Below are 18315 nucleotides of genomic sequence, written 5' to 3'. Positions count from 1 at the left end.
GAGAATATAATATATATATTTTAAATATGGAAACACATTGTGCAAACCCTCCTCAGAGTACATTTTATTGTTTGTGAGTATTTCCACACAGTAACCTGAACTTAGCTCCAAAAAATGTGACCATTCCTGTCCAACGGAGCAAGTCAAACATCTGTCATTTCCACAGAAATTAACATGCTCATTAGACTGCCAAATAAGTCCCTCCCATTTCCATGGTAACTGCAGCAGCCCACCCACCCCAGCCTCATTATCGCTCCTGAGGGTTCAAGGAAAGAAATGAATCATAATCAATTGTGAGTCATCCATCACTGCCATCCTTGAGAATCCTCCTACTTCTGCTCTCTGCCAGGCTGCTGCGACATATATATATATATATATATATATATATATATATATATATATATATATATATATATATATATATACACCAGAGTGCAGGCTGGATACGGCACAGAGGATGGGAGTCAGACAGCATACTGCCCCCTCTGGTGGAGTGAGTTGTATCAAACCACTAACTGCGGTTTCTCAGGAATACTGTTTACTTCCCTCAGACACATACGTTGCAACAACACGACAACCACCCTTTCTTTGGGTTTGTTCATTCTAAATGAAGATCCTGCTCTTACGTTAATCAGAATTTGTACTTTTTTTTTTATTAAAAAACAAAACAGAATCAGGCTTGGAATTTTAAAATGCTATGGTTAGGTTAGCACTGAAGTAATTTTCACTTAAGTGACTTGTGTCTTTCGAATGGTGTGAAGGAGAAGGTAACTGATTACTGCTTTGTCAGTTAAACTTAACAAATGAAAGTGACAGGATTTCCAAAAAGCATAAATCAGGATTTAAGTAGCACAATGAGGAGCAGACTGCTCATTTTGGTGTACTGGAGAGATTGTCACCAGCTCAGTATCTATTTGTAGCCATATAGAACAAGTAATGCATGTTTGTTTTTTATGTTGTATATATGTACTATATGTGAAAGGGGATGGATGTCCTCCCATTGAAAACTGTTCTAAGTAAAAAAAAAAATTAAAAAAAAGTCATGCCTTTTCTATTTTAATAAACATCTGAACAAACAGGTTGGAGCATTCTTTGCCAAGTCATAAAAGAAAAATGTGTGATGTCATATCTGAGCATATCAGAGATCCACATGCATTTTGGTAGCCAAAAACAAATGTCTCGTTATGCCAAAGTAAATTACAAGTTGTAATTTAGTACAAGAGACTAAAACACCAAGACCAGGATTTAAAACTTTTGTATTACTATGAACACAATCACAGAAAAAAAAGTCTCTTATTTCTTCCTCTGGTAGTGGACAAAATGCATGGCCCTCAGCAGCAGAATGAGGTGGTCAAGTCTCACACGTTCACATAACTACCCCTCATCTGCTGGCATCTCAGGTGGCCTGGCTTTCTCCAGCTGGTTACCTTCCTGAGGGATTTCTGATGGATGTTCGCAACATCCACTCCACTCTTGTTCCGCTGCAGACCTGGGCGGAGACTCTACACACACAAGAGGATATGTACCTTCTGGCCCTCTGTCCACAGGTGGCACACACACTTCAGTCAAAGGAGACACATCAGCAGGCCCCGGGTCCTTTGGCTCAAATAGATCACCGCCCACCTCCAGGACTGAACTCAAACCAGGCTGATGCTCAAGTTCAGGTGACTGTTCAGGCGAACCAATGGGAAGCTCAGGATGGCATTCTGAGGACCCAGAGGGGGAGACTCCTCCTGGACTTGAGGCATGTTCCTTAGGGGAAGGTGCATTAATTGTGGTAGTGACGGCCCTCGATAAAGATGTTTCAGGAGCTCTCCCCGACCTTGTTGATCCGGCTTCTCGGCTTTGACTGCGGATATCCCCTGAGGGAGACTGACCAGGAAACTGTTGACCTTGAGCCATAAGCCTAAGCTCGGGAGACGGCGACCTCTTGACCTCGTCTCGCTGACTCGTAGCGCCGAAGCTGTGGTGGAGAAGCAGAAGAGATGTGATGGCTTCATCTTCCGCCTGTGACATCTGAATGACCTCCACGGTCCCTTTGGCTTGAGGTCGGGTCATGTAGGGCTGGGGACGGTGGCAGAGGTCTAGGGTCCACGACCGGGTGCCGAGGTTGCGGGTTGGGTGGGTGCCGCTCAGAAAGGGATCTGGTTGGATACGGGGAGCCAGCTGAGAGGACATGATTGGAGGGGGAGTATTGAGCTGGAACTTCTCAATGGCCTAGGGATGAAGGAGTGTGTGGAAGTGTGGAAATGCAATAACGGAACATGTAAACAACATAAAAAAAGGCTGGATGCTGGTAAACTACTTAATCATTCTACAGCCCAGTTCTTGCAAACCATTGTAACACTGCTACCTTAACAAAATTCACTGAGTTACCACATCATGTATGTCGCTTTACATGCAAATGGTTTTAGGTCCATGTTGTCATTACAAGAGCAATTTCCTCTCAAAAAGCCCACTGCTTAGATCTGTCTGAGCAGAGCAGGGGCCAATCTTATTAAACTGGTCAGTCTGTCTGATCCCATGTTAATCTTGCATGGGTTACGCTGGACCCCAGTCCCTTCCCCAAACTCCCTAAAACCCCACCAGCACCCTCTCTGAGCCATAAAGGTCATCTAATCCTGGGTAAGCTGGATCAACCATAGTTAATATCACAGATCTCATTATGTGGTATGTGTTTAAAGATTGTGAAATTAATACACAGAATTAATGTTGTGTGCTTAAAGCCCCAGTCATCCTATTGGCTGGGTGACAAAAATCATTTGCTAGTTTTGCTGGTTCAAAAAAATAAATAAATTTAACAGGTCATGCATGGGGTGAGGATGATTTGAGAAAAGCCCCAGGATATACCGCATGGACAAGATTAATCTGTTGTGTCTGAGAAGAAGCATGGCCTATGTTGCTTTTGCAGGCACCTCCATGTTAATTAATGTTTATCTTTAATACTGATTTCAAGGAAAACAACCAGTATTGGCCCATTTCTGGTTACTGACCTCAAACTTCGTAACAATATTGGGCACCCGGTGGCCTGGGGGCAGGCTGGGGTCAGTATAGTAGAAATCCATGGGGGTCATCACTGGCACTGTAAAACGACACAGAAAACACAGATCTGCATAATCCTTTTGCTTAATCATTTAAGGCATTGGCAACAAAAATGGCTGTAAATGTTATAGTGCATTTAGAGTAGGCTAGTGGTTCTCAAAGTGTGGGGCAAGACATGACAGGTGGGGCACTATGAACAGGAAGAAGTTTGTTTTTTTTGTGCCTATCTTTAAAAATGCCTTTTCTTTTTTGACAATGAAGATCATAGATCCAAAACAAAATAGCCACACACAAACATAGGAGTCATAAATAGACTGACATATGAATCAAAATAACATCAGATCCAGTGGACTAAGACGGTAAATGTAATGTGGAACCAAAATGGCGGGAAAAAATATTTGAATGTTTCCATTTGGCCGGGTTTATGGGGTCAGGTGGGGCTTGAAAATTCCCCACCTCCAACGTGGGGAATGACAGAAAAAAATTGAGAACCACTGATTTCGAGTAATAATTTTTCAAATGTGTGCATCTCCTCTGATTTATCTACACATTAGTTAAAATGAATGAAAAATGTGTTAACCTGACATATGCTCTTTAAAGAGCTTATGACGAAGAGTGACCGTGCGTTTCCTAATGTTCAAGCTTCATCTGTGTAGGCCGCTTCAGGCTAACCCAACCTCAGTTCTCTCTCACCTGGTGGAGTAGCCGACCACCTCCGCAGAGGCTCTTGACAAATCGGCATGAACGTTGGATGACTGATTGTGCGATTTGAGTATGAAGTCAAGACAGGAGGCCTTCTCTAAGGGAAAACATTGAGATGGTCGTTGTAAATACTAACTTTGATTCCATAGCCTATGTTTTTTCAAGGGCTTGTTTCATATCGGGTAAGATAGTAGCCTAGGCCTAAGCTAAATAGAAGGAGACAACAAGAGTCACCTCTGAAGCCCCACTTTTAAACAAACTTGACATTTCCTATTTCGACTCGGACAAACTTGAGTCTTGAGGTTATAGCCTAGCCTCTACCAGGATGGTATTGACAGGTCAACTCACGCTGGTCTGGGATGTGCCATTATTCATCGTGGTCGGGCAAAAATACAAAAAAACAATAAAGGTAATACAACGTATGGACTAGTACAACTTCTGCCGTACGCAAACCCCGAAGGCAGGTCGTTCCCTTGAAAAAGATAATGTTGAACAGACTTCTATGACTTCGAAATGTTCACTGCGCCATCTAGTGGATTTTTATTAAAAGCACGGCATCGTGTTCCCAGGTTCCCACCAACATTCTGCAACCCAGCGCAAAATGCAGCGCCCACCTGAAATTAATTAAAACAACAACGGTGTCTTTTGATTGACTCATAGACAGGTGTGCTGCTTAGCAATGATTGCTAATTTTCTAAAAGCTTAAATGGGATGGTAGGCTACACCACTAGCAAGGACTTTGTTTTGGAAAATGTATTTGGATTTTTCGCTTGCGTAAGTGAACAAATCATAGGCCTACTGCACGCCTACATTTTTGTTTACATTTTTAATAAGCCAGTCTTTTGTCCTGCATAAATTAACGTGTGTCAATCCACAGGCTTTTCCTTTTCCTCTTGAGTGTAAAGGTGAGAACTGAAGAAATGGCAAAAGGTGGGTTTTTCTTATATAGGCCTAGGCCTATAATGCACATATTAAATTGACAACAATAGAAATAGGATTTCACGTGTAGATATTTTCACAGGCGTTATTGAGCTAGACTGCAGAGAAAGATATCTTGCTGTACAAGTTCATCTGAACAATGGCTCTGAGCCACACTTTAAGGCCATTGGTAAGATGTCTCTTTATGATCTAATTTTCTGACATCTATGAACGTTGGCTATTTAAACATTGGGAATTTTCCATTTCAGATACCATAGGTGTCCATCCGATAACAAAAGAATATGGTCCAGGCTGCGGGTATACCTATGAGCTTTTCTGTGAGCTTGGAATTGCCGAGTTAAAGGCATCTTATTTCTCTTGCCATACAGGAAACCAGGTAATAGGCCCGTTTTAAACTACACTGCATTCTTAATTTTAATGTAAAAGTTGGAGATTATATATAGGCCTATGCACATACATGCATACTACATACACATACACACATGCGTACACACATGACACATACACACATGCGTACACACGCACACATGCACAAAACTAGGCCTGCAAATCTAAACTATAGATTGTTTCCAGGGTGATGTGGAGTTCACATTTAACTTCAGTGTGATCATGACAGACCAACATGGAGAGGAGGCGACCTATGCAGTGTCTAAGGCATGCACTCTGCCTCTACCCTGGTCTCCTCGAGAGGTTATCTGTGAACTGGATTACATGGAGGTACTTTGCTCTAGAAAAAATTAATTGTAAGGTTGAATATTTTTGACTGGGCTTATTCTCTTTAAAGTGGCAAGGAAATACACATTTAACATATTCAGTTTCATTGCATAGGGCATTGCTTGTATGACTTTCAGGTACATGTAGATGGTGCAGTTCCACATGTGAGCACTGGGGGCACTGTCATGCATCAGCAATGGGATGATGGCATTTCCTCTGTAAGTCCTCAGTCAGTTTTCATGTCTGATAGACTGCTACTTTGTATAACTGATGCCTGGTATAGATGACCTATTTCATTTGTGTATCTGATGCCTGGTATAGATGACCTATTTCATTTGTGTATCTGATGCCTGGTTATTGATGACTCATTTTAATTGTTTGTGTAACTGATGGTCCTCATGGCTCCAGGCATACACTCTGGCCTCTTCCGGCTGGCAGCTGATCTTCCTGAAGGAGGGCCAGATGTCCACAGACCTTTCCCTCGACGAGGCTCGTGAGCAAGGCTACAGGCTACACTTCACCCCTGGGCGTGTGCTCCTCCGCATGCCTTATGGCAAACCCTTGTCTCATGACTCCCTGGTAAAAAGCTTCCTGTTAGATGTTGCCCTCCAAAATGAGATTTATAGGATGAGTTGTGGATAAATTATCCCCTCCCACCAGGTAAATGGGGTTCCTGTGGAAGTCGTTCATGCCGTCCTTTTCTCTAGACAGAGATGGATTGTTGTCATATTTGATCTGGTGGCTGCATGTAGTAAAGGTATGAATCTAGACTCTGACTATCTTCCTATACCAAGTGGTGGGGGCTTGATTTGTTATCCATTCATTTCTAATAATCAGATAATACATCCATTCATAATCCTTTTTTTTTTTAAATTTGACTTTCAGATGTGGGATTCTTTGATGGAACCAGTCTCCACTGGCAAGTTCCAATTGTGATGTTCCCTTTATCCAGCCACACTGATTTTGAGACCAAAAATATCAGTATTGGTGTCCATGGCACACTCTTGGACCCACAGGTGACCGCAGACAGAGGATATAGCCTTAGCACTGGCAAAGGAATGGTTGACATTGGTATTCCCTATGGGGCTGAAGGTGGCCATCGGCAGGTAAGTGACCAGAGTGTCATCTAGTCTTTGAGTTCGTATTGATACAGCCCCAGATGTACATGTATGTAAAGCTGAGAACAGCCATGTGAGAATTTGATCTGAACGTGGGAGAGAACATCTGGTAGGTAGCCTACTGTGAGAACATGTCGGAGGAATCTGAGGCCTTTTGAAGGTGGAGGTTAAAGATTGGAGATAGTGATGCTGAAAAATGATCGCTGATTTGAACTCACTTTACTGTGTGTGTGTGGCCATACTGGATGACTCCTCCTACAGAGCTTTGTGCTTAACAATACTTACTGGGAGTTCTACCTGATTTACCTCTACTATGAGGGCGTGTTCATGGACAGCTTTCACACTGAGAACAGACACCGCCATACTAAGGTTCTGATGACTCAATCACTGCCACACGTCCCCATCACTATAAACCGTAAGTGTTCTTTAAAGAAAATATCATTTTAATATAGTACAGACATCTGTAAGGTTTGTATAGTCATGTGTATTCCCTATATTTTTTCATGTATGACTACTGTAATATTTATGAGGTCTTCTCCTCTGGCAGAGACAGTCATTGAGCAGAGGGCGTTCACTCTTTACGTGGGAAATTTTCCTTCTGATGTGGTGCTGATGACTGTGACCCTGAATGGACATGAATTCAACCTTGTTGAGGCAACCCAGCATGGATACACCATTGTGAAGGCTCCGCATGCCAATGGAACCCATGCATACATTATCAAGGTTCCTTTTGAGGATCCCATGGTGCTAAAATCGGTAGGTTGGGGAGTTCAGGGTTACTTTTTCAGTAACTTCAGTAACTTAACTTTAACAGTTATTAATGTGTCTTCAAATTTCTTTTCTTTCTGTAGTATTTTACAGAGGGTGTTCTGCAATACCTGCTGTCTGTTAACTTCACTTTTAACATCATGCTTCAAGAGAATTACTTCTTCCATTTGACTTCTTTGAAAGCTAGGATCCATGATGTCTGTAAGTTGTGCTAATTTGAAAAAAGAGCCATGTTTTCCTCAATGCAACAGTAAGCTGTGAAATCAGCCAAGAACTGTTGGTTACTGTGAACAATGTCCAAACAAAACTCTATATTCAATAGCTGAATCGGCCAATCCCTATAGCAATGTTTGCCTAAATGCTTGTATGCAATTCACAGTACAACTATTTGTATATCAAGCTCCACACTATTAGTTTAAAGTTTCAAAGATGGTATGGGTGATCTCAAGGTTGACTGGGGTTCATTCTCCTCTATTCTTAGATCCTCCCTCGTTCAGTGGACTGTGCCAGGAGCATGGGATAGTTTTTAAACTGGCCCATGAGGAGTTCCATCACATGTGGGACATTACCATTGGTAACAATCTTCTTACAGAGCTATATGCTGTGAGGCAGGGATACCTGATGGCCAATGACAGCCAGGGAATTCTCCTAGATGTGCCCCTATTCACTCCTGGATATCTTTATGAGGTATGGCACTCCATTACAGCAACCCTGTGCAGGCAAACATGTTGTAAATGTCTATTTTTGTGTAATGGTGAAGGATACTTTTTCATTCCCTTGTAGGATATAAACTTGAACCAGTTCTTTGGCACTTTTGAGATCCTCTCCAGAGATGCAAAAACCCTGGAGATTCAGAAGCACTCAGTCAAGCGTTGTCCCTTCCCAACCACAGAGCTCATCGGTGGGTTAGCAGTGGCCTGGCTACCAGTGGAAAGCATGAGATCAGATCGGATCCGTATCAGATCCGTATCAGATGAGCGGGGTGTAATGTAATGCGGCCTTCTCCTCTGCTCTCTGTAGGGTGTTCCACAGGAGGGGTCATGACCGTGGTGACCAGTGTGGTCAAATCCATTCCTAAAGCTGACCCACAGAGGACCACCCTGCTTGACACAACATGCAAGCCTAAAGAGACTGATGAGACCAGAGTTCTCTTTGAGTTTGATCTTAGAACATGTGGAACCAGAATGAAGGTGTGATTTTTAAAAAAGGTTCCTTTTTAATTCAGGTCTACCACAGCATGCAAAACCAGGCACTTTATCCCATGTCTCCACAATAATCCCCTATTTCCCCCTTCGTTTCTATATCAGGTGAAGAATGACTTGATGATCTTTGAGAACACCATCATGTTTGAGCAAGAGCCGCTCCCTAGTCACCGCCCAGTAATTACAAGAGACGCCACCTTCAGGTATGATCTTTCAGTGAAATATCTCCAATATGGAAATCACTTGTTACACTCGTGTTTCTTTCATTTGTGTGTTATTATGCTGCATCAATCTGTCACCATTTTTAGTCGGTGGCTTTGTTGATTTGTTTGTTATTAATTGGCTGCATATTTTCCCACAGATTGGCTGTCCAGTGTTCCTACCCAGTGAAGGCTGTCAATATGGACGTGGCCTTTGCATCCAGCGTGCCAGGCCGGGGCTCTGTGGGAGAAGCCAAGCCATATGAGACGGGTGAGGAACTGATTAAGTTTAATCTGTAATTTGCTTAGATTTTTATTTAGTAGATTTCCAAAAAACTTTTGAATTTGGAGTTTAGGGGTATGCAATGCATTGGTTGCTTGCCCTGCTTGTAGTGCTTATATTAATCTAACACACACAGCTCTTACATGCACTTTCAAGTACTGGTTGTAGGGTGTTCGATTGTCCCCCTTGTTCCTTTTCTTACTGTTGGATCTAAGAGGAGAAATGGTCATTCTTACGGCACCTGCACACAGTTGCGTTCCGTCAACGCACGCCAGTGGGTGTTCCCGACGGTAGCCATGCAAATTACTTACTGTAAGGTATAACCGTAATTTGATTGGCTGGTGCCGTCTGTTGTTCGCTTGTTCGTAATTTGATTGGCTGGTGCCGTCCGTCGGTGCAGCAACAGCTGAACTTCTCAACGGGAGCAACGCGACGCAACGGACCCACAATTCGGTTCGGCAACGGATGACGTAAGCCCATGTATAGTGAACGGAATGAGTCCCCAGCACTGCAACGCACGCAACTGTGTGCGAGACCCATTAAGCAGACTCATAACTTTCACCCTACAGCTCTGGCGAAGCCCATCATGCTGCCTGCACCGGAGGCGGTAACCACAGCCAGTGTCCCCATCACACCCAGGATAAAGACTCCTCCCACTCAGAGGCCTGCCAAGTTCATGAGGGTCCACAGCCACCACAGTGCCAAGAGTCAAAGCTCAGAACCAGACTACAGAAGGTATAGTGATTATGCGTGAAGTTCTAAAGTGTTTGTGTCTGTCTCTCAAAAGTAAAACAAACTTGTTGTGTTTGTCAGGTACAAATGGAGGATCCACTCATGAGATGTGAGTGGCAGTATTCTTGTTCATATCAAATAAAATACAAACAGAAGTCGGTCTCTATCTCCTTTTTTTACAAAGTTTTCCAACTCACAACCTCTGGAGTTTAATGCAGTATGTTTGTTGAATGGGGATTGATGGTTTGTATACTGTTATGTTGATATTCAGCATCTTGTGTGCTACAGACAGTCATATTGGTGGCACAATGAGAAGATCTGTATTCAAAATGCTGTAATCTTGTTAGGCCGTTTTTCAAGTATGTGCTTCCGTGTGTGTGTGACGGCATGCCTATTGTTTTGTTTTATCTTGGCTATATCTGGATGATCACGTACAAAGACTGAGGTCTGGTGACCCTCTGCCCTTTATGAAAATGTATAGCACATTGGAACCAGTTGGCCTACCTTAAATTATGTGAGCAGACACTCATTACCTGATTACATTTCACTCATAGCAGGGAACTAGAGTAACAGTCTTGGTTGGACACATGGTCAATACCTGACATCTATATTTAGTATCAGGAAGTTTGCAAGTAAAGGAATGTATTTTGAGAACTTATATTCAGAGATATGAACCTCATTCTACCTAATGCAGAAAAGTGATACTATTTGTCCTCCAAAACAAACATCCCATTCCTTTTGGTTTAGCCAACCAGTGATTTCCATACAAATCTACAGTGTACAAATAGCCAAGCTTATACATTTATTAACACAACAATAAGCATCTCGGAGTTCATTTTAGAAGATAAAGATGAGCTCTTCCATGGTCCACACAGGTGGCAGACCCTCCACACTGGAGAAGCCTAAAGGATGAAGCATGTTTCACCAGAGCTGACTGAATTTACTCCTTTTAATTTGGAATCAGCAACTCATTAAGATGCTGATCAGAGCTGATGATTCACATATAGTCATATCTACGTGAGCTGCAAGGATATTCGTATATGTAGGATGAATGCCCTTATCCTACTTTTCCTAAGATTTACCAGATTGTACAATATTTTAACATGAACAAAAGTGGTCATAATGAAACACATTTTGCATTTCGATAATAATTCTACATGTATCACAGTGTGTGGTTTTTGGGTATAGTACTGGTACTTTAATTATAATTAAGACTGCTGATCTGAGTAACATTATTAAATCATATCTTTTGTTGAGCTGGCAAGAGGGTGAGATCATGCATATCCTTATTAAGGACTTCTGAAGGTGCTAATGCCAAATGCATGACTGGAGAAGCATACCCATGCTAACCTCCTTACTCAGCAACTCAAGATCAGGATACCTGCAGCTCAGGATATTTGGTTTCAAACAGTGGCTTTGGATGATAACAACTGAACTGATGACCAGTGATGTCGTCCAGGAAACAGTCAGTCATTTATATCTGCGGAACTGGTTTGTGCACAAACCAGTCAGGGTGTTTCCAGTAGACACCTTGTTGCTGCTGATCAAAACCATACGGTCTTGTATCTCCCAAGTCAGAAGCTGAAGACTGTTGAACGGCAGAGTGATAAGCCTGGTGAGAAACTTTTCGATATTCAGGATATTTTTTCCACCAAATCATTTGGGGGTGGAGGGTTCATTCTAACAGATGTAAAAAGTTAATATTGAATCTTGGTGCTTACTCTTACTGCAGAGAAAATAACTGGCTATTTTGTCATCATAGAAATTAGATGCAAATTAGCATTGCATTACAATTAACATTGCATTATGTATTTGTTATTTATAGGTAGAAGTCCCGTTATGTTCGCTTCAATTTTATATGATCAAAAAGGAAAAAAAGTAGTTCCTCTTAGACAGTTCAAGATGTCCACATTCCACTATACTGATGTCATTTCAGTTATTTTCTGTTGTATTCCCACAGGTAGTCCACAATCTGCAGAATCATGTTCCTCGCTCTGCTTTTCTCAGGTTGGTGTACAAAGTCCATTCAAACTTGAATCATTTAATCAATCTTATGAAAAAGGAAAAAAATGGAAGTTTTTTTTAAATTATTATTCTTGAGCGTGTCTGCAGCATTTGAAGGTGGAACACATTTCATTGTGTAGCCACTGCACAAAATGACAAACAAAGACCCTAAAGACCCTGGGGCAGCCATGGCCTACTGGTTAGGGCTTCGGGCTTGCTGGTTCCATCCCCGACCAGTAGGAAAAATGTGGGCGGGGGAAGTGTTTGAGCACTGCTCTTCCATGCCCACGGCCGAAGTGCCCTTGAACGAGGCACCTTACCCCTCAATGCTCCCCGAGCGCCACTATAGCAAGGCAGCTCACTGCTCTGGGTTAGTGTGCGTGTGCTTCACCTCACTGCTGCCTATTGTGTGCTTCGCCTTACTGTTCACTGTGTGTTCACTAATTCACGGATGGGATAAGTGCAGAGACTAAATTCATTGTATAAGCAAGTATACTTGGCCTATAAACCTGATTTACATTTTTACATTTAAAGTTGAATGTGTAGGCTACACGTAACTCATCCAGGAAGCACTTTCAACTTATCAACTGATGTGCATCAGACATTTCACTCCAACAGACTGAAACACTTTTTGTTTGAGACCAAGAAAAAAGATTCACCTCTCTCTCTTGTTTTGGGCCACAGGATTTCTACCCCTCAGCTCAGCTCTCTCTCACCAATACCACTTTGTGAACGAATCAAAAACCTGGAGTGAAGCCCAGAGTTACTGCAGGACCAATTACACCGACCTGGCCACCCTTTACGACATGGACGATGTGAGCACACTCATTCAGCTTGCCAGCCCAACGGACTCTGCTTGGATCGGACTTTATGCCGACACGCAGAACAGCTGGAGATGGTCCATTACGAACAGCAGTTTCTATGGTCCAGGAGAGACGGCGTTTAGAAACTGGGCAACAGGAGAGCCAAACGATAGGGGTGGGGAAATGGTCTGTGTACAAATGGACTCCTTGGGAACTTGGATTGATGTATCTTGTGGAGACTCCCTACAGTTTGTTTGCTATGGTTAGTACTCAAATGGTCATGAAAGACAGTAGTCATAAAATCTCATTCATTTTTAAAACTTAAAAAAAAAAAATAATAATAATAATTTTGAAAAGATTAACGAAGGAGGCTTTGTTTTCTGCCATAGGAACCGGTGGCAGCTACACTTTAGTTAAATTGTTCCTAACATTCAGTGCTGCCCAGACATACTGCAGGACCAACTTTGTCGATCTTCCAAGCATAAGGAATCTGACGGAAAATGATGATGTCCTTACAGCCGCTTCAGGAAATGCGGTGTACATCGGTCTATTCAGAACCAGAATGTGGTCAGACGCTAGTGAATCCTCTTTCAGAAACTGGGGGTCAGGCCAACCTGTCAGCAGTTTTGATCTGCAATGCGCTGTAGTGCGCTTTAGTGACTCGGGCAAGTGGACCGATGAGGAATGTTCAATTAATCTCTTCCCTTTCTTCTGTTACACAGGTAAACATCTGGCAGCTCTTCATGCCTTCTTTATTATTACTACTGCATATGAGTTGCTGTGTTTTAAAAACACACTGAAAATAAATCAATACTGTTTCGATACACTACTATAGTGGTGTAGTGGGGATTTTTAAAGTGGTGGGACGCTATTTTAATGACATCATTGCAAAAACTGTCACGCACCTCCACATACATCGGTGCATAAGGCCAAAATGACCAGTTTTCGTGAACATGAAATCGAATAAAAAAAAAACAATTAAATTATATGGATTAGCTTCAAAATGTAGCATAATGTCTTCACCCACGCTACACTTTTCCACCAAAGTCTATGAATATGGTCTGTAGCTTTTACTTTTGTTGTATCATACAATAAACAGACAAACCATAATGTAGAGTAGCCTATGTAATCTAGTGTAGTCTAATCTCCTTGACGCATAACATGCCGCGGCATGGCTTCATTCATTTCCACACGTAAACAATAACAATAGCACAAGCAGGACTCACGCATTCAACACGCTGTGTGGTCAGCGTAGCTCAATTTGAGGCGTCATATGAATGTCATTGCGAATGATTAAAATGCAGAGGTGCACAGTCAATAAAACAACAAAGAACATTGGGCAGGCAAGTGCCAGTCATTTGAAAAGTTTTTGTTTGGATGAAGTAGCTGCACGCTGAACCAATCGTAAGTTTTTCCTAAAGTTGTTCAGGTTCACCGTTGGGTCATTTATGGTAAAATAGCCTTATGACTTATATTGGAGCTCCCTCGTTAAAAATCACTCGTACTCACACATGCTTCGTGTCATTTTGACCACTGGATTAGCCTACCTGCTTTCTGCAAAACACAAAAGAAGGAATTGCAATAGTGAATGAAGATGCTTGCTAGATTCGGATACAGGCAGTTGTATAATCTATGGTTTTCTAGCTACTTTCGGGTAACGCGGAATGACGAGCTGCGCAGTTTTTAATGTCTTATACGCATGGTGGAGCGCTACAGCATGACTGTCATTCTTGAATTTTATGACGGAGGCCTAATTGGAGACGTTTGCGTGATGCGTTGTTATCACTGGTAACAACAGTTATATTAATAAATGCTTATTAAAATGTTCAAAACAATGCTCCAAGAAGTGGGGGGACAGCGTTCCCCCGCGTCCAACGCCCACTACACCCCCCGACTATGGCTATACTAACAGTGTAATAATTGAACGGATTGCACAGTAAAAAATGCCCATATTAAGCATAGCCTGTATGATATAAGGAAGTTACTCTCACAAATGAAGGCAACACAGTATTGATTTTCTGCTGAGAATCTTCACTTGTTAATTCTGCTCCTTTAGGTCGTCTTACATCCATCATTCTGAATGTAGGATGGGCCTAATCGCTGATCTATCCGTTTCATATTCTACTCGCTAGGCTACATCTTGGATTCTAACTGATGATTTGAAATGTCATGCTGATTGAATTGTCTCGCTGTTCACAGCATATGTGTCTAGTCTAAGGGTAGTGGTTGACACTGAAACTGAACTCACCGAAGCAGAGATTGAGGAGACCGTCCTAAAACCAGTGAGTAAATACTTGTACTTCCTTGCAGTTTGTGTCCACCAGATGGCGCCATTGTCCTTGGGTACTCACAGTATGTTCTTGCCCTGATTTGATTCTCAGCTTCGTGAGGAACTCCTCCAGAATGGGCTTCCGAACAGCACCACCCTGAGTCTAAGGCGAGTCTATCCGATCAATCCCTGAAAATGTCTGGCTACGTGTCCAGCCATCAACACCGTATGTTTAACTGCCTATTACATCTTGTTAATTCCTGTTTCTATCCATTAAACATATACGGTAGGCCTAGCCAATCAATTAATTTCTTGAAATCGGCTTTGCCAATTATTTTTGTCATATAAAATCACACTTCTATTATTATTATTATTATTATTGTAAAGGAAGATTGTAAGAAGCACTGTATATCATACAGAGCCATGCATTTATCACCTAGCCGATCAAGAGCAAGTGTTGTGTTATTTTCCCCCTTCCAGAAAGTAAGCTTTTATTTTGCTATTCAGCTCAAATATAAAACCATTTGTTTTTTTGGAAAATGGACTTTGATGTCTCTAAAGGTGCTCTGTAGCCTACTCAGGGATGGATTACTGCACGGGCCTACCGGGCCCAGGCCCAGGGGCCCAAGGGATCAGGGGGCCCTGAAACCCAAGCCTTTGCATTGAATCATTGCCTCAATATCAACAAATCAGGATGTAGGCTATGAATCTAATTGAATTTAGTATTGGCCATGCCCAAAATGCACCAGAATACAGGAAATCACATCAAACAAATTAAATTTTTTCTGGGGGAGGACCCCCAAACCCCCCCTCCCACATTTACGACAACAAAGTGGGGGGCCCTTAACACATCTGGGCCCAGGGGCCCAAAAGTTCATAATCCGCCCATGAGCCTACTCCCAGATTACAAGTGAACGAGAAATGTGAACACATAATTCTCATTTTCAGCTTTAAAACCAATTTGTCTTCACTCACATTCAATGCTGTCAATGCTGTATGATTTGGATTGTCATAGTTAATCACTGTATTCTTCCACTGAGACCAAATACAGAGTCTTGTTCCGCATCCTGATTTCTCATGTAGGCATGTTCACCACTGTGTTGTTTCACCTCTTCCTTTAACAACAGCCTGTAAATGTTTGGGAACTGCACTGCAGGCTAAATTAATCCTGCCTGCATGAAGATTTAATAAAAAAAAATGACCAGTCATAAATATTCTGTGCTTTTTTAAAACATAATAAAATCATGATTATGTATTTTACAAAATGAATCATTGTCATCATTTACCATTCCAAATATTAGGCACTTTATCTTGTAATGAGAAGTTCACTAGGAGTGCTTGGAATGGAATGACAAGCAGATGGCGCAAAGTTCCGCGAACTTCTACGGGGCTAAATCAAGTCCCTGCCTCGGGGTAGGTAGGCCTACTTTAGCGTGGCCCCTCCGAGGAGAATAGACTAATTCAAGGCTTGTTTCCATACGGGCTTACGGGGTAAAACCTGAGACAGGGAACTTGTCCAGGAACCTGCACTCACTCGGTCCTCTCAGTCCTTGTTTCCATTAGAATTGAAGGACCCTAGTCAAACTTGCCAGTTTGTAACAGGTTAACAAGCCCACTGAGATACATATGCAGACGTGATATGCAGAGTATGTAAGAACAAAGTGTAAATCAGTAAAACGAAAAAAAAAAAAAAAACAAAGTAAACTAACATGTAGGAAATTGAAATCCCCATTTTTGTCAAATTTAAACATACTGGGTTCCCTCTTAGCGCAAGGAGGTCCCTAATGCAACTGACAAAGGGCCAGAACAACAAAGCCACATAATGCCATACCAGGGGTTCCTGACACGCATCAGCGTTGAGTCGTAATTCTGCCTAGTATAAGTCAGCAGATCATCAAAATGAGTTTGAAGCCATTATTTTAGGGTAACTGCATTATGTTGCTTTACCGTATTAACTCTGCACATATTTGTGTTTTTGTGGAGTTGTGGATGTGCCTGTTTGTGGCTTTGCTTTTCTCTGTCCTAGGCATACATCACTGGCTGGGTGACCACAGTGGAGTAGGTAGTGTGGCCACGGTTCCTCAGTCCCCTGGACATCTGGCACCACACACAGTGGTAGAAACGGCACAAAATTAAACGAGAGAGAGATTTAGAAAATATAGTTTTAAGGCTTACTCCATGCAGCAAACACCAAATGTAAAGGGGAACCATGGCAATTTTCAACAAAGGGCCCTATTGATCGAGGTCACCAAGTACTGGTAGGACAAAAATAAATACAGGCAGCCACATACCTCTCAGTCACTTCCTGTAAAGTCCAAACACTGGACTTATACTGCAGACAATAGTTTAACATTCTTCCTCTTCAATTTAAGACAACAAGATGACTAACTTCCTTCTGTTTGCATTAAGCAAATTCAACTTTCAAGGTGAGGGAAAAAAACATTTTTCATCAGATTGTTCATCATGCATTGCTCTTCACTGTCTTGGTAGCCATCTTGTTCTAACAAGCAAACCAATGTGTGTTGAGACGGGTGTTAAATCAAACATTTTCATGGCAACGGTGGTCTCTTCCAATCAAAGACACTGCTTTTAAATTTTAGTGTTTTGGGTATTGTAGTGCTTTTCTGTAAAACAAGATTGATGGCATATGAACTTGTGGCACCTATATGAGGATACTGTATAATATGAGCATATGCGATCACTTCATCGTCAAATTGTGCGGCAGCCGTGGCCTACTGGTCAGCACCTTGGACTTGTAACCGGAGGGTTGCCGATTCGAACCCCGACCAGTAGCCGGCTCACTGCACCGGTATTAGTGTGTGCTTCACCTCATTGTGTGTTCAGTGTTTTCTGAGTGTGTTTTACTAATTCACGGATTGGGATAAATGCAGAGACCAAATTTCCCTCACGGGATCAAAAAAGTATATATACTTATACTTATTTGCTGGTTTCAAGACTACCTAGATCTTTACTTCCTTCCCCGGAAGTGAATAGAACAGTGAATAGAGCTCACTGTTGAGCTCTACTAGCCTGCATATGGCGATCACACTTAAAAAGCCAGCACAGCACTGCATCTGTGCACAAGGCAGCATAATTCCTCTTATCCCATATTTCTGAGTTTCGTTTCTATGTAAGCTTAATGGGCAGTGTTGCTGTTTAGTTTGTGATATCTAATTTGGTATCTTGAAGTGGCCGTTAGTATTTTTTTAGAGAAACTTTTTTACAGTTAATACGCTTACAGCAGTGGCACAACCTCTGCTCCCCATGGCAAAGACTCTTGTTGTAAAGTAGTTTGATCGAATCTAGGACAAACATACAAATCAGGTTTTACAGTGCTGTTATGTAAAAAAGCACTTTTCCACTCTGTACACTAGAAGCACTAGGCATGACATAAAATCACTGAGATTATCACCATGCCTGCATGCTTTTCACGATACAGCTCACGATAAGCTTTTCTTCTGCTACAACTGCTAAGACAATGCGGATGTCATCAAGTTAGAGATGACAGCATGTGGGGGTGCTTCTATTTTTGTTTTATT

The 18315-nt window shown here is 42.0% G+C and overlaps 3 protein-coding genes across 7 annotated transcripts; 2 read left to right on the top strand and 1 right to left on the bottom strand.

Annotated features, from left to right (window-relative positions):
• Positions 1–954: 954 nt before the first annotated feature.
• Positions 955–4272, bottom strand: LOC121689625. Of its 3 annotated transcripts, none has more exons than XM_042069591.1 (4): positions 4093–4272; positions 3736–3841; positions 2994–3082; positions 955–2217 (listed from the first exon to the last, which is right to left on the bottom strand). In XM_042069591.1, the coding sequence occupies exons 1-4, from the start codon at positions 4117–4119 to the stop codon at positions 1375–1377; spliced, it is 1065 nt and encodes a 354-aa protein (XP_041925525.1). In that variant the 5' UTR covers positions 4120–4272; the 3' UTR covers positions 955–1374. The 3 variants fall into 3 exon arrangements, with proteins under 3 accessions (XP_041925525.1, XP_041925526.1, XP_041925527.1); XM_042069592.1 differs by having other exon boundaries at positions 3736–3836; XM_042069593.1 differs by lacking the exon at positions 3736–3841.
• A 145-nt stretch (positions 4273–4417) lies between these two features.
• LOC121690492 lies at positions 4418–9855 on the top strand. The gene is made up of 19 exons (XM_042071085.1): positions 4418–4518; positions 4622–4674; positions 4766–4852; positions 4932–5059; positions 5257–5400; positions 5535–5615; positions 5806–5976; positions 6058–6154; positions 6283–6503; positions 6777–6930; positions 7063–7271; positions 7367–7484; positions 7765–7970; positions 8067–8184; positions 8304–8473; positions 8591–8688; positions 8847–8956; positions 9538–9703; positions 9782–9855. Exons 1-19 carry the CDS (start codon positions 4496–4498, stop codon positions 9804–9806), a joined length of 2379 nt encoding a protein of 792 aa, XP_041927019.1. The 5' UTR covers positions 4418–4495; the 3' UTR covers positions 9807–9855.
• A 1395-nt stretch (positions 9856–11250) lies between these two features.
• Positions 11251–15086, top strand: LOC121690435 (macrophage mannose receptor 1-like). Of its 3 annotated transcripts, XM_042070988.1 has the most exons (8): positions 11251–11315; positions 11661–11707; positions 11813–11836; positions 12054–12074; positions 12389–12769; positions 12897–13229; positions 14707–14789; positions 14889–15086. In XM_042070988.1, the coding sequence occupies exons 2-8, from the start codon at positions 11683–11685 to the stop codon at positions 14967–14969; spliced, it is 948 nt and encodes a 315-aa protein (XP_041926922.1). In that variant the 5' UTR covers positions 11251–11315; positions 11661–11682; the 3' UTR covers positions 14970–15086. The 3 variants fall into 3 exon arrangements, with proteins under 3 accessions (XP_041926922.1, XP_041926923.1, XP_041926921.1); XM_042070987.1 differs by having other exon boundaries at positions 11282–11315; positions 11661–11836; XM_042070989.1 differs by lacking the exons at positions 11813–11836; positions 12054–12074 and having other exon boundaries at positions 11253–11315.
• The last annotated feature ends 3229 nt before the right edge of the window (positions 15087–18315 follow it).

Source organism: Alosa sapidissima, chromosome 18 (assembly GCF_018492685.1).
Source record: "Alosa sapidissima isolate fAloSap1 chromosome 18, fAloSap1.pri, whole genome shotgun sequence".
NCBI lineage: Eukaryota > Metazoa > Chordata > Actinopteri > Clupeiformes > Clupeidae > Alosa > Alosa sapidissima.
Note: the sequence above shows the minus strand (reverse complement) of the source record. Positions and strands in the feature narration are given on the sequence as shown.

Excerpts from the sequence above, each read along its gene's own strand:
- LOC121689625 (XM_042069591.1), bottom strand. The coding sequence starts at position 4,119 with ATGAATAATGGCACATCCCAGACCAGC. Across the intron at positions 3,083-3,735 it reads GTGGTCGGCTACTCCACCAG|TGCCAGTGATGACCCCCATG; the intron begins GTGAGAGAGAAC and ends GTCGTTTTACAG. Across the intron at positions 2,218-2,993 it reads ATATTGTTACGAAGTTTGAG|GCCATTGAGAAGTTCCAGCT; the intron begins GTCAGTAACCAG and ends CTTCATCCCTAG.
- LOC121690492 (XM_042071085.1), top strand. The coding sequence starts at position 4,496 with ATGTATTTGGATTTTTCGCTTGC. Across the intron at positions 4,853-4,931 it reads GCCACACTTTAAGGCCATTG|ATACCATAGGTGTCCATCCG; the intron begins GTAAGATGTCTC and ends TTTCCATTTCAG. Across the intron at positions 8,689-8,846 it reads ACAAGAGACGCCACCTTCAG|ATTGGCTGTCCAGTGTTCCT; the intron begins GTATGATCTTTC and ends ATTTTCCCACAG.
- LOC121690435 (XM_042070987.1), top strand. The coding sequence starts at position 11,770 with ATGGAAGTTTTTTTTAAATTATTATTCTTGAGCGTGTCTGCAGCATTT. Across the intron at positions 13,230-14,706 it reads CCCTTTCTTCTGTTACACAG|CATATGTGTCTAGTCTAAGG; the intron begins GTAAACATCTGG and ends CGCTGTTCACAG. Across the intron at positions 14,790-14,888 it reads AGGAGACCGTCCTAAAACCA|CTTCGTGAGGAACTCCTCCA; the intron begins GTGAGTAAATAC and ends TTTGATTCTCAG.